This window comes from Colletotrichum siamense (assembly GCF_013390195.1).
Source record: "Colletotrichum siamense strain Cg363 chromosome Unknown KSG_Cg363_contig01, whole genome shotgun sequence".
NCBI lineage: Eukaryota > Fungi > Ascomycota > Sordariomycetes > Glomerellales > Glomerellaceae > Colletotrichum > Colletotrichum siamense.
This window is the reverse complement of record NW_023501014.1, coordinates 6,673,751-6,687,577: the sequence shown is the minus strand read 5'-3', so window position 1 is coordinate 6,687,577 and position 13,827 is coordinate 6,673,751. Positions and strand designations below refer to the sequence as shown.

Below are 13,827 nucleotides of genomic sequence, written 5' to 3'. Positions count from 1 at the left end.
CAAATTTGTGGCGACCTAGTCTGGTCTTTCCCAACACTTACTGGCGCGGAACATTGAGCACAGCCCAAATGGCATGTTTGCTACTTCCCTCTTCACATGGCACCAAGATTTCTCAGCGACTTCTCTTGCCTTTGAAACCGTTCATACCCATTAGGCCAGTACTCCTCCCATGAAAGGTGGAAGCATGTCTCTGCTCCTGCTACCAACTCGAAGATTTCCCCTTTGATGTTTCCCAGAATATTCCACAACAGCAGTTTCGAAGGGGATAAAATGTCCAACCTCAGACGTCGTGTTTACTTCTCCTTTCTTGTTGGACTCCAGCCATCGTCAGCATGACAGTCACAGACTGGATTACCGCGTTGGCTACGCTCGCTTTGGCCTTTATGGCCATCATCACAATACAAGGCACGTACACCCCCATTCGTTACCCCACGCATTCAGAGGAGATTGCAGCACTTCGTAAAGAAGTTGCGGCTCTTCGCCTGGTGCTAGACAACTATCACTCGGATCTACTCTCGCTTCAGGACAGACGCCAAGCGGAAACGGTGTACTGGCAAGCGTTAGCGGCGTCTCTCGAGCGTCGCTAAGAACAGAATTATGCTGACAATGTTAGAAGCGGCCTTTCCCGGTCGGGCCAGCGCTTCTAGCGAGACCGGGGGGTGGGTGGTCGTGGGCCCCAGCAGATTGTCTTCTACCTCACCGTGGTTGCTGGGTCTAGTAACCTCTCAAGAGGCGAAGCCAAGAGGAGACATGTACGCATCCGACTCGCATGACCAATGTCAACATCACTTCTGTCATATCGACGATCGATCCACGTATGTATCTGACGAGGGACATGATGCAGCAACTTCACATGCTTCCATGTGGCTAACACTTCGATGTGCAGAACCAAGACACCTTTCAATCCCGTTGCTGTTCTCCGACCCCCTTGACGGATGGGAATACATTCGGCCTTTGGTCACTTTGTCCATACCGGGAGCAGGCCCTGTGAGGCACGAGTTTTGTAGGACAAGAGCAGGTCATCTGTGTTCAGATGTGGTATGCACATGTGGAACAAGTCGTGATTCAACCCATATAACGATGTAGGGGAAGTAAGAAAAGCTGTCTGTGGAGTACCTGTGGTAGTCGAAAGTTTTGGTTAAGGAGAGATATTCTTGTTGACCTAGATCTGTTGCCTAGAACAATGGAAGTGGTTTCGCTTGACATTGACGCTGTGCTCTACTTTTGCTTCTTCTCGGAACCGGTACGGCCGTCCTCCGTAACCATCCTGATCAACCGCATGTACCAGCTCGCTCCAAGAGCAGTAAAGATATGCCACCACCCATGCAACTCCAATAACCACGCGACCGGCAGTCCGACCGCCTTCCTCGCAGCCCTCAACTCGGCGCAGTACTCCAAGTCGATATGCCACAGCGTGAAGCCAAAGATCAACGCAAAGACGGCCTTCCAGAAGTAGCGCATGAAGACCTTCTTCTCCTCCTTGGAGTGCAGCCCCGTCCAGTAGACCAGGTACAGCGTGCGCGGCCAGACGAAGGTGAGCAGCGCGGTGAAGGTCATGACGTGGATGAAGATGTCGCCGGAGCGCACGTAGATGACGGCCATGGTGCCGATGCCGCCCCACAGCAGTGCGATGACGGCGGCGCCGACGAGGGAGGACTGGCGGTAGACATAGAGCGGCTGCACGAGCGAGCCGGCGAGGATCAGCATGGAGAGGTCGTCTAGGAGCTGGGTTTCCTGGTGCATCGTGCCGTGGAAGACGCCGGAGAAGATGCCGACGAGGAGGAGGCCGACGGATTGGATGTCGAGGGTGCGGTACCAGGGCACCGACGCCTTGGAGTTGGCGCGGGGGTACTTGAGGGCGAAGTAGACTGGTAAAAGGTCAGCAAATGTGGTTCCTGGGTATGGTGATGGAAAGACTCACTGTAGGTGGCATTAGATAGGCAGTTGATGAATTCTGCGATATACCTCGTGAAGACGTAGTCCTCCTCGCAGAAGCTGAGAGTGCGGTCTAAGGTCAGCATCGCATCTCAAAAGGGACTTTTGGTGAGGTGAGTGGAGCGGTAGCGTACTTGGCTTTGCTCGTGGGGTATCCCCAGATGCCCTCCCCGGCAGTCGGGTCGTCCACAAAGCGGAGTGTTTGATGCTTGTGACTCATTTCGGGAGTAGATGCTCGATGATGCTGCTCAGGGAGTATTAGGTGGTTGTGTTGACGATGGAGAGAACGCGCGTGGTTCGACGCGACTCAAGGCGTTCGTTGGCCGAAAGGGTCGTCGATCGCGGAGAGCGGGACCAATCGGGATGACTAACGCGATGCAACTTTTATCACGAAATCCGGGAGTGTCCTTTGCGCATTCACGATGTCGACAGTTTGGTGTAACGAAGGTGGTTTAACGACGATGGTTCATCTGGACCTTTTTTAAGGCCACGCAGTCGGATGGCAGGGAGAAAAAATGCAACTCCATCCGTTCGGTTGCGCGTAGCTGCAGGGATTGCCGCGAGGATCCACTCCACTCGAATGGGTCCGGCCGCGATTCCGCGGAGCCCGGAGCCGGATCCGAAGGCATTTGACGGATCCACTCCCAGGGGTTCAGCCGAGGCTTCTTGGGTTCTTCAGCGGCAAGGCCGGAGGTTCACGGCGGAGTTGCTGAGTACAGGGAGTCCGGACTCTGCAAGTCCGTGTCCGATGTCACAACGGCGATTTCAATTGTTTTTCGGCGCGAAATTGTGTTGGATTGAAGTTGATACATATTTAGGTATCATGCGAGTATCCTCACCGATTTTTTTCAAGCCTGTGGGATTTCAGCATAGCCCATTCCAGGCTGCCATACCGTAGACGTACCTTAGAGCATTTGAAAGCCCCATCTCATGAATCTCCCCTCGTCTCACAGACCTCCGAAATCTTCAAGATCCGCAACTTCTCCCAGTTCAAAAACTGCTCATTGTCCTTCTTCAACCGTTCCATCGCCTCGCCACTGTTCGTCGCTGCGAAGAACGCCTGCGCGGCCGCTTCGTCCTTGAACGCGACCTCCACCACAGCGTCGGCCTCATCTTCTCCTTTCGCTCCGGCGAGCACCATGGGCTTGCCGTCATCTGGCGAGCGCGCTATATAGCGGCGCGAGTGTAGCATCGGGAATAGTGAGCCTGTAACTTCTTTCGTGAGGGGCACGTGGACGTTTTCATAGTGGTCCTTGAACTCGGCGTGCGAAAGACCCTCTTTCCGATGAAGGAAGATGAGCATGCGGTACGACATATTGGTGGTGGTGATGAATGATGAGCTAAAATGGTGTGAGTTGAGATTCGTTGGACAGCTTTGTGGGGTACAACGGCCTTAAAAGTACTGGGAAGCTTAAAATTCGACTGCGCTCCTACGCTGCGCCGTAGGGCGCTGCCGTCTTCAACTTCGGACCGAAACATCTGGGTTCCGGCAAGCCCGGATCCGCCCGGAGTTGCCCCAGTGTGCTTCATCCCGATCATATATTCACTTTCTGACAGATCGTGGAAGGCTGGCAGTAGTCCAAACGTCAACCTCGGCTTGATGAAAATCAAGGGGTCATTTTTGATTTACTCATCAGCTATTTCTGAACCAGCCGAGAGCATGCTCGGATAATAAAGTTCCCAGGGATCACGGCTTGAGTCAGCTATAAGTTAATTCGGGCCCAAACTTGTCATAAAGAATCATAAGATTGATTAAAAGTATGTATCTCGCGTCATCCGACTGCGCCGATGTACAAAATCATTTCCGAAGATAATCGAGTCAACCGCACAAAACTCCGACCGTTCATTATCTACCATAGCCCAGAAGCCTGTATAGACCCGTGCGCCATTGGATATTATTTTCATGAAGTGCATCCACGTCTCACACTCTCTCCTCTAGTTGCGGTTGTTGACGGGAGGAACATCAACAGTGACACTGTCACCGTTCTCAATGTCCTCAGACACCTTCTTGGCGGCGCCCTTGTTGCCGACGCTGTTCAGCCACTTGTCGAGCTTGAACTGGTCGAGGATGCGGAAGCCCTTGGTCGCAGGAGGGAGGACCTTGGTGCACTCGGTAAGCTGGTTGATGTTGTTCACGCCAAGCAGCGACAGACGGATGTACTCTCTGGCGTAGTCCTGTCGTCACAGTTAGTCAAGATACCCCAACTCCATAAGTCAGCAGCAAACATACCTCGTTCCAGTGGTTCTGTCCACCGGGCCCAGCAAAGTCCCTAAACTCCTTGCTGGTCTCGGGGTGCTGCGAAATGGCGATATCCGAGGGGAACTTGAACACACGGGGCGGCGAGCGGTCGCTCAGCGTCTCCTTGTAGTAGAGCACATCCCACACACCGGGCGTGCTGTCCTGCGGATCGCCCGCCCGCGACACGTTGACAAAGTTCTGCTGGCTCGTCGTGTGCGCGCCCAGCAGCGCAACCAGCCCATGCGGCCCGATCGTCTTGTCCTTGAACAGCTGGATCAGCTGGTCCGCGGGCGCAAACGGGCTCGGCAGCAGGCCCGCCGGCGCGGGGTTCGCGCTGTCCTTGCGGCCGACGTACGTCTTGATGCGCGGGCCGAGCGGGCACACGACCGTCGCGACGTTGGCGCCCATCTGGATGAAGTCGCCCATGCCGATGTTCCAGCCCATGGCCTTGTACTTGCCGTGCAGCTCCGCGAAGCGCGCGGCGACCTCCTGCAGCCCGCGGTTCTCGAAGCGGCCGATCTCCTCGCCGGACAGGATGATGCTGCCGTCGGCGCCGCCGCCCTGGCCGGCAGTGGCCTTGGACCAGGTGCCCGCGTCGTGGAAGCCGAGGCGGACGGCCGCGCGCGCCCACTTTGTGCAGCGGCCCGAGGAGCCGGCCATGAACTGGTACATGTCGTCGGCGACGTAGCGCCAGACGCAGCAGGTGTCCTTCTTGCACTTGTCCGAGTTGAGCGCGGGCACGGAGAGGAGGTAGCGGTCGTTGGACTCGGGGGTGCCCTTGCCCTGGAGGAGCTTCTTGACGTCCTTGCCGACGGGGGTTAGATCGCGGTCTTTGAGGGTGATCAGGTCGCCGAGGAGCTCGGTTGAGTCGCCTTTGTCGGAGGCGCGGGACATGATTTCGGACATTTGGTTGCCCATGCCTGGGTAGGCGAGGGTGCCGGAGATGGCGAGGGAGGTTGTGAGGAAGGATGTGAGATGCATCTTGTGTGAGATGTACGGAGCGAATGTGGGAAAAGAGAAGAAGGGAAAGTAGTGACTGGATCAGACCTGTGAGGGTCTTTGATGATGAAGAAGAAATGGAAGAGGAGCTTGAACTGCTGAAGAGATAGGAATCATCGTCAAGGAGGGGGAAGACGACGATTCCTTATATCCCTTCTGCCAAGATACGGCCGTCCATCACGACCCTACTATCTACTTGAGGTAACCATGACCCAGAGGCCTCAGACACACCACAAACCAACTCATAACAGCTCGAAAATCGGAACGTGCATGCCTGCTTCCTTCGGGACAAGCCTCTTAGCCTCACCCGTTCCTGAGTCTAAGCCGACGCCAAAACACTTTTGTGTCGAACTAGCTCTACTAAGATCTCCCCCGGACACGAGAGAGTGAGATGGTGGATGGAGCGACAGGCCGCCGCCGGTGCACCGCACCGCACCGCACACCGTCCAGCTGTGCCAAGAAGAACCCGGTCGTATGCCTCAGCCGTCTTCTCGAATAGCAACCCGCTAGCTCCAGGTAAGAAAACGCAAAAAGAAGTGACAGCGAAAGCCCCCCGGACCGCAGGCAAAGGAGCAAGAAGCATATCACTCCTTAGCGTCCCAGCTTAGACCCTAGGCATCAAGCGCGCTGCCCGGACTGCGCGCCTCCCATCATCCGCCTCACCAGCATCAGCAGATATCCCTCGGCCGCGATTCGTCGGACGGTAAGAACAACACCGCATTCTGACATGTGGAGAGAGAGCAAGTTGAGAGATACATCATGAGCAATGGGAAGGAAGAAAAGAGCCCCATGCGGGCAATAGCCGCATCTGCAATGCAACACACGCTAAGCCGGGGCTTGTCTCCTTAGAATAGACTCAACATTGCATGAGGTACGAAGTATTACCCCCATAAGGCAGAAAGGGCAGAAGAAGCATAACAGCACCGCAGACATCTCTTCGTTTGGCTTGAGCAGATAATCCCCTTGTCTCACCGTGCAGTCGGCCCAAAGTCTCGTATCGCGCACCACTTGGCAGCCACGCCAAGATCGACGGCGCGGGATCGGGGTGGGGATTGGATGAGTGGGAGCGTTTAAGCTTCTTCTGCGTGTCCGGCGCCACCAGCAGGGGTCTTACTCCTAAAGGGAAACATTCACTTGGTAGGGTTGAGAAGAGATACATACGATGCAGAGAAGAAAAGGGGGCGCACAGCTCCTCCCGTCAGAACAGTCAGACCAAGAAAGCTGGTAGTTAGGCCGTCAGACCTCTCTCTCTTCCCACACTCCCCCAAGACACACCGTTGCCTAGGCTGCAAAAGGGCTGGTGCGTCCGTGACGGCGGGATGAGCTTATTGGGGAAATAAAGAAAGCGGTGCGTCGGGATCTTGCAGTCTGATTGGCTGAAAGAATGCTGATGCTCTCTGTCCCTTTCTGTGTGTTTTCCTTCGAGATGCATTTTTGCTTGTTTGTCGGTGTGTCAACTCTCCCGCATCGACCACCCGCCTGACGCTATTGAACGCCTCCAATGCGCTGGCAGGTGAGTCCGCTGGAAAACTCCCAGTTTCTGACCATCCCCTACCACCTGATTGGGGGAGCGAAAGCGAAAAATGGTGAGGCATCTGCATCCGAATTTTCACGATTCGATGCTGGGGGGCGGGGCGGAGCGCCGGAAGTGAATACGGACGGCTCACCTCGCTGCCGGCGTGCTTCACGATTCCCGCCGCTCGGATGAACCGAATAAGCTGTCAGACTCCGCAGGTATACGAGCTCTTGTCATTATGTGCTCATTTCACCGCACATCATGGTGTGCCCTGTCCTGTCCTGTCTCCCAGGGGTCCGGTAGGGCAGAGACAGGAGGATAAACGGGAGAAAAGGGGCGCGGCGCGGCGGGACCAAAGACACGGACCGCAGGCCAAAGGATGGGAATGTCTTTGCCCTGTGATGCTGGCTGGTGTACTGGTGCGACCCCGCGCCACGAGGGATCTCAAACTCAGCTGCTTCTTTTTACGGCGGCCCAATTGTTTATTATGCTTTGGCATCCATCCCCACGTCCACAGCATCGGACGAGCCTCCGGTTTGTGGATGCGACGCAGGTACCGCCAGGCTGGGTTTGTTTGTCGCCCCTGTTCCTCGGCCGACCGAGTTTTGTTTGGATACCAATCTTGATTGGTTATTTTGCTGGTGGTTCATCCCGAAGGATTGAAAGGGTTCAGGCAGTGTGTGCCAGAACTTGGGCTTTGTTCATGCGAACGTGAGTAGACTCTCCAGAATGCCATTTTTGGTGCCTGGAGACACAAAGTTCATCGGAAAATAAAATGAACACTTTGAAGAAAAAGAAAGAATAGAAGATGTGGTAAGCAGAGCCCAAAGACGGCGAGCATGTGTGATGTGGTGTGGTTCCCCAATTAGGCATGACCTATTTTCAGCTGTGGCGCATGGAAATCCCTCCAGCTGCATCGAACCAGCATCGATCTCATTAGGTCACCAGAATCCCGCCTCACCGTCGCGCATCCAGTCATCTGGTCGGCCACATGGACAGGGCAGGCCGGTAAGCCTGGCTCAACTCAAGACCGAGGGCTGCAGCTGTCGTGATTTTTGGGCTGATGGACTATCGATAGACAGCTGTGAGTATCGGTCATGCTTGTGTTGCCATGCCGTGCTGGACAGCCCGATTCTTTTCGCCATAGGCAGGGGAATCACCGGCGCTGTGAACATCACGACGGAATGATTGGAAATGCTCCAGTTTGGATGCCTGATGTTTCCTGGTACCTAACCTAACGTAAGCGGTCGTTCAAGATGGCCAGGAGACGGCCTCAGATCTCACATCATCTCAATGCGGCCCTGACTGGAAGCTTCCCGAGACTGTGGCTCCGCTGGTGCGATGCTGGAACAACAAGGAAAACAATATGAATCCCAGCGTCGATCTCGGGGATTCGCAGACCAGGCAAAGTCCTCACCCAACCCACGACGCTAAACCTCATGGAGGCGGGCTGAGCAGGTAAAGCAGAGCTGTAGGTGAGCTGTATGCGCGAAGCGGCCAAGAGTCAGCTGCCCTGGTGCTATTGATTTCTTGCAGATACAATCATACATGCCCGTAGTAATCATTATGCCGTTGAAAAATGTGAACTGATATTTTTGACACAAAAAAAAGAACCCCGGTCTAATCCGAGGGTGACAGGGAGGAGGGGGCCGACAAGGCTGGTCAAAACCCCCTCATGCATGTTGTTTTTCATTACCGCCCAAAGAACTTTTCCTTTTCAAATCAACGTATCCTTACTCGTCGTCCTCTTCCTCCTCCGCAGCCGCAGCCGCCGCCGCCGCCTTCTTGGCCGCGACCCACTCCTTCGCCTTGGCCATCACCTTCTCCCGGCCCTTCGGGTCGAGCTTCTCCTCCCAGTCGGCCCACCGCTTGAACCACTTCTCGGCCTTCTTGGCCTTGGTGCCCCTCTCGAAGACATCCCTGATGGCCGTGGCGTCCGGCTCCGCGGCCGAGAGCTCGAGGTCGATGAGCTGGCCCCAGAAGTCGAACCGCTTCGGCCACGTCGCCAAGATCGTCTCGAACGTCGTGCGGCCACGCTCCGCGTCGCCGTTGGGCGACTTGAACTCGAGGGCGGCGAACCGGGCCATCAGCTGCGCGGTGTGGCGCTGCTCGAGGGCCTGCGTCGCACGGGGGAGGAGCGCGCGCGCCCTGTCGGGCTCGTTCATCGTCACGTGCAGGAAGTGGGCGTAGTTCACCCACACGTCGGGGGACTTTGACTTGAACTTGTTGACGAGCGATTGGAAGACATCGTCCGCTTGCTGTTACCCAATGTGTTAGCCTTTATTCTTGTTGTATCTCTTTGGGGAGTGTTCTTCTTACCTTGAGCTTGCCGGATTGGATGTAGATGCTGGCCAGGCGCTCGTGGACCTCCTGCTCATCGTTGTACTGGCACGCACGCTTGAAGACCTCGTCGGTGGAAGTCTTGGTGCCGTAGGCAACCTCCAGGTTGAGGTAGGCGATCCATACGTTGAGCTTCTCGGTCTGCTCGCGGATGTTGATGGTCTTGATGGCACGCTCGGCGATCTCGCGAGCCTTGGAGAGCTCGCTGACCTTCATCTGCAGCGCCATGTACTCGATCCACAGCTGTGACGAGTCAGGCTGACCCAGCAGGAGTCGCTCGTAGTCGGTCGCGGTCTGGGGGCCGTGTGCGTCGAGGTCGCCAGTGCGGTCGACTTGGATCTCGCCTCCCTTCTTCTTCTCCTTCTTCTCAGATGCCTTGGACTTCTTGCCCTCGGCCGGTTCCTCCTCGTCGTCGAAAGCGTCGCCTGTCCAGTCGTACTTGCCGGCGCTGAGACCCTTGCCCTTCGCCGGTGCCTCCTCCATCTCGACATCGCTTTCCTCGGCATCAGAATCCTCCTCCTCATCAGAATCATCCGTGTTGTCCGTTCCGGTGATCGTGAACTGAACGCCCTCGCCCATATCAACATCCGAGTCATCGTCGCTGTCAAGCTCGGCGCCTCCGTCAACATCATCCATGTCGCTGTCCTCGTCGAAGTGGCTCGGCTTCAGGCTGAAAGTAATACGTCGCTTCTCGTCATCAATAGAGATGACCTTCGCCTTGACAACATCGCCCTCGTTGTAGAGCTTGCGGGCGTCTTCCACAGGCTTCTCGGCCATCTCGCTGCGGTGGCACAGACCACTGACGTTTGTTGAGTTGTCAACGACAATGAAAGCACCAAACTCCTCTACCTTGCGAACCTTGCCGGTGATGATCTGGCTCTCCTTGATATCCTTCCATGTGATGGGAGGGGTGTAGTCGTTCTCGACGACAGAGGCCTTGAGACTCAACTCGATCTTGTTGATAGCAGTGTCGATGCTGATGACACGACCCTTGACCAGCTGATCGACCTGGAAGCTGCCCTTCCAGTCCTTGATATAACGGTCAGACAGGTTGGCGATCTTCACCAGAGCAGAGATGCTGCCTCCAAGCTGGACAAAAACGCCGTTGTCTGCGACGTTCTTGACAAAGCCGCGAACGATGTCTCCAGAGGTAAGCTGCGCCAGAGATGTGATTTCGCGGTCGGCAACAGGTGATGTGGAGCTCAAGATACGGGAAGGGCGGGTAGACAGCCTGAGCCTCTTGTTGCTCTTGTCAACTTCAACAACAGACACTCTAATGATCTCACCCTTGTTGAACTTGAGGGTGTTGGCCTCGTCATAATCGTCACAGAGGTCAACCAGGTGGACAGGACCAGACACAGCGTCGCTGAGCTTGATCATGAGCTGACGGTCGTTGACCTTAGTGACTCTTCCAGGAAGGATCTGGTTCTTCTTGAGGGAGTCCCACTTGATTTCGCTGGTACCAGATGATGAACGAGAGGACAAGTCCAGATGGCCCTTCTCAGCATCGACAGACACAACCTTGACCTTCAGGGCGGATCCTACCGGGAAGTACTTTTCCAGGTTGCCGGCGTGAGACAGATCATCAGAAACCTCCATAATGCTGATTCTTCCGCGGACAGTAGGTGACAGGTTGACCCAGAGACAGTTCTTGCCGTGGTTGTTGACGAAGGCAATGTGGGAATCGCCAACCTTCAACTTGTCGTAAGAAAGAAGGTCGACCTCCTTGGCCTCGACGTCGCTCTTCTTGGCGGTGAGCTCGATGATGGAGTGTGTCGAACGGTGAGAGAAAGGCAGGAAGCGGTAGTTCTTGGAGTCGTGGATTCCGATGGCGCGGACGCGGATGATTTCGTCGACCTTGATCTTCTTCAGAGGAATCTTCTTGTCGACGATGTCTTCCCAGTTGTCGAAAAATTGGGAAACATCAATACGGCCCTGGATGTTGTCGGCGACCTTGACGTTGATCTGGGTGGCCTTGACGGAGGCAACCTTCGCGTCCATGGTGGTTCCCAGGGCGACGTCGTTGACGTTGCGGATCTTCTCATCGACGGAATTCAGGGCTGCAGCGGCCGGGACCTTCTCAGGTTCTACCGCAGATGAAGGCGCGACGATGATGCGCTTCTGCTCGGGGTTGGAGGACACGATCTTGACCTCAACAGACTGGTGCTTGCGCATACCGAATGACGCCTTCTCCTGCACCTCCTTGTCGAGCTTATACTTGGGCAGAATAGCGGTCAGGTTGCCGCCAAACTGAACGTAAACGGCAAAGGGGCCAGTCTCCCTCACGTAGGCAGGCGCAACTGCACCAACAGTGACATCATCGTAGCTGGACAGAAGCTTTCCGTTCTTGCTGGCTTCGATAAAGCTGGGCTTCTGGGTCAGAATGACAGCACGGCGTCGCTCGTTCTTGTCCAGGACCATGAGATCCGTCAGTGTCTGGCCAACGCGAATGCGCTTCAGGGCTGCCTCGGTCTTGCTGGCAGACTTGTCCGTCAGGTGACCAACGCGAATAATGGCCTTGAGTCCGCTCTCCTCGAGGTCGACAAAGACCTCATCCTCAGTCTTTTGGGAGACCTTGGCAGAGACGAGGTCGCCAATCTTGAGGGCCTTCAGCGCGGCCTGCTTGTCGAGGCCGAAGGCTGAGGGGTCCTTGCAAGAGACGACGAGCCTGCGCTCCTCGGGGACAACGCTCAAGACGTGAACGCTGACGACCTGACCAGCGCGGAAGTGTTCCCTTGGGTCCTTGATGTAAGCCTCACTCATCTGTGATACGGGAAGGAAACCCCTGACGTCGCCAAAGAACTCAAGACGAGCACCATCTGCGCTGACGGAGGTAATAGTACCAGGTGTCTGCATGTCAACCTCGACGTCATCGTAGTTCTTGATGATGGTAGAGTCGGAGCTGACGAGGGACTTCTTCAGCGTGAGACGGAGCTGGTGCTTGCGCAACCTCACGGAAAGAACACGCGCCTTGACCTCCATTCCCTCTCTGAACTTCTTTTCAGGGTGCTGGAGCTTGACATCGGCAAAGTGAGACTCGTGAACGTAACCGGCAATGTTCTCCGCAAGCTTGACAATCAGACCGCTAACACCGTTCTCGCCAATAATCATCTTCTCAATCTTGCCGGATACAATCTGGCCAATAGGGACATCCTCGAGACGAATGAAAGCCTGGTCAAGGACCGACTTCTCAAACGACAGGAGGAACATGCCATCGAGGGGACTGTAGCCAACGACTCTGCCACGGTGGGTCGTGCCGACCTTGAAAGGCCCACTGCTCTCGTAGAGAGCATCGACCTTGCCATCCTTGACGCGAGAAATATGCACAAAACCAGAAATACCGGGCACGCCAGTGTCCACATACAGACCAATGTCGGGCTCGACCTGGCGCACAGTGCAAGTCTCGGCGAAAGCGGCGATGGGAAGCAAGTCGAGAGGGGCCTTCGCTCTGCTGCCCTTGCCCGAAGACTTTGACTGCAGGCTGTTGATGTGAGGCAGCAGCGAGATGCCAAGCTTGGGCTCTTTGGCGGCCGGGAAGTTGCAGATGATGCGCGCCTTAACACGGCCACCGACCTTGTATTTGGCATCAAGATCGACGCCATCGGGGCCAACACCGGAGTGGATCAGGTCGGCAGTGACGGGCAAGTGACCCAAAAGCTTACCCTGGAGACCTCTCTTTGTGACTTCCGTAAGAAGGACATCGGCCAGGGTTCCGGGGAGGAATGAGTTGATCGTAGGGGCATTCGACGCGACGTTGGAGGTGTTGCCGAGCTTCTGGGGGTCGGCGGAGAGCTGGACAACGATACCGGTGACGCCCTTGACAACGCAGAGGCAGACAGCGCCAGGGCGAAGGCTGGCCTCATCCATGCCGGGTCCGATCTCCTTCTTGGACAGGAAGCCCTTCAGGTCTCCATCGATTCCCAAGTTCATCTCGTAGCCGTGATCCTGCACGCTCGCGATAGAGGCCATGAGGGTAACATTGGCCACAACATCATCGCTAGAAAGGCCGGTGTTGGTGTCGACAGGTCTTAAAGAAAGTTCGATGCGTCTCTTGGCCTTTCCGCCGGCTGTGTCGTCGGAGGTCGAAAGAACGTATGCGCGGACGTATTGGCCGATCCTGAACATGGACTTCAGGTCGACATCGTCCTCCCCGTCTTCGTCTTCGCTCTCGTTGTCGGAGGTCTCCATGGCGCCCTCCAGTTTCGCATTGATGGTATCCGAGATTGAGGCGATCGAGACGTGGCCCGTCAGGTTGTTCGGCAGGGCGATCGTGAGCTGGACGGGGTCGATGTGGCTGATCTGACCGAGGACGAGAGAGCCCTTGACCAGACGCTTGAAGTTCAGACCCTCGATCTTCACGGCATCCTCGTCGCGAGCAGGTTTCGCGTCCGTGTCCTTGGCCTCCTTGGCCTTCCTCCTCTTCTCCTTCTTTGCCTTGCTCTTCTCGTTGACGTCGAACTCGGCGTCTTCCTTGGCGGCGTCTGCCTTCGCCTCCATTGTGATCTGCTTCTGCTCTAGGGGCGTCAGGACGCTGCCGCCGCCACGAGGGAACAGAGGCTCTTCATCCTTGAGGAGTCTCGAGACGGTCGGGGCCTTGGGTGCGGGTGCCTCTTCCCTCGACTTCTTGTCCTTACCGCCGTCCTGCTTGCGGTCCTTCGTAGGAGTGTCGCGCTTCGAGGGGCGTGATGCCTTTGTGGACTTGGCGGATTTTGACGGAGGAGTACCCCCGGGGGCATCCTTTCTCTTGAGTGAGCTCATGTTGTGTGTTGCGCCCAAAAACCAGGTGCAATTGCTTGCA

At 56.0% G+C, this 13,827-nt stretch overlaps 4 protein-coding genes across 4 annotated transcripts; all 4 read right to left on the bottom strand.

The window, feature by feature from the left end:
- Positions 1 to 1,218: 1,218 nt before the first annotated feature.
- YDC1 (Alkaline ceramidase YDC1) lies at positions 1,219 to 2,155 on the bottom strand (the record flags this gene model as incomplete). The annotated part of the gene is made up of 3 exons (XM_036633542.1): positions 1,219 to 1,868; positions 1,922 to 1,995; positions 2,070 to 2,155. 3 exons carry the CDS (start codon positions 2,153 to 2,155, stop codon positions 1,219 to 1,221), a joined length of 810 nt encoding a protein of 269 aa, XP_036502024.1.
- A 708-nt stretch (positions 2,156 to 2,863) lies between these two features.
- CGCS363_v001692 (uncharacterized protein) lies at positions 2,864 to 3,250 on the bottom strand (the record flags this gene model as incomplete). Its single annotated transcript, XM_036633541.1, has 1 exon — positions 2,864 to 3,250. One exon carries the CDS (start codon positions 3,248 to 3,250, stop codon positions 2,864 to 2,866), a length of 387 nt encoding a protein of 128 aa, XP_036502023.1.
- Positions 3,251 to 3,870: 620 nt separating this feature from the next.
- GLG5-0 (Ligninase LG5) lies at positions 3,871 to 5,155 on the bottom strand (the record flags this gene model as incomplete). The annotated part of the gene is made up of 2 exons (XM_036633540.1): positions 3,871 to 4,110; positions 4,166 to 5,155. The coding sequence occupies 2 exons, from the start codon at positions 5,153 to 5,155 to the stop codon at positions 3,871 to 3,873; spliced, it is 1,230 nt and encodes a 409-aa protein (XP_036502022.1).
- A 3,267-nt stretch (positions 5,156 to 8,422) lies between these two features.
- rrp5 (rRNA biogenesis protein rrp5) lies at positions 8,423 to 13,787 on the bottom strand (the record flags this gene model as incomplete). The annotated part of the gene is made up of 2 exons (XM_036633539.1): positions 8,423 to 8,947; positions 9,009 to 13,787. 2 exons carry the CDS (start codon positions 13,785 to 13,787, stop codon positions 8,423 to 8,425), a joined length of 5,304 nt encoding a protein of 1,767 aa, XP_036502021.1.
- Positions 13,788 to 13,827: the final 40 nt, after the last annotated feature.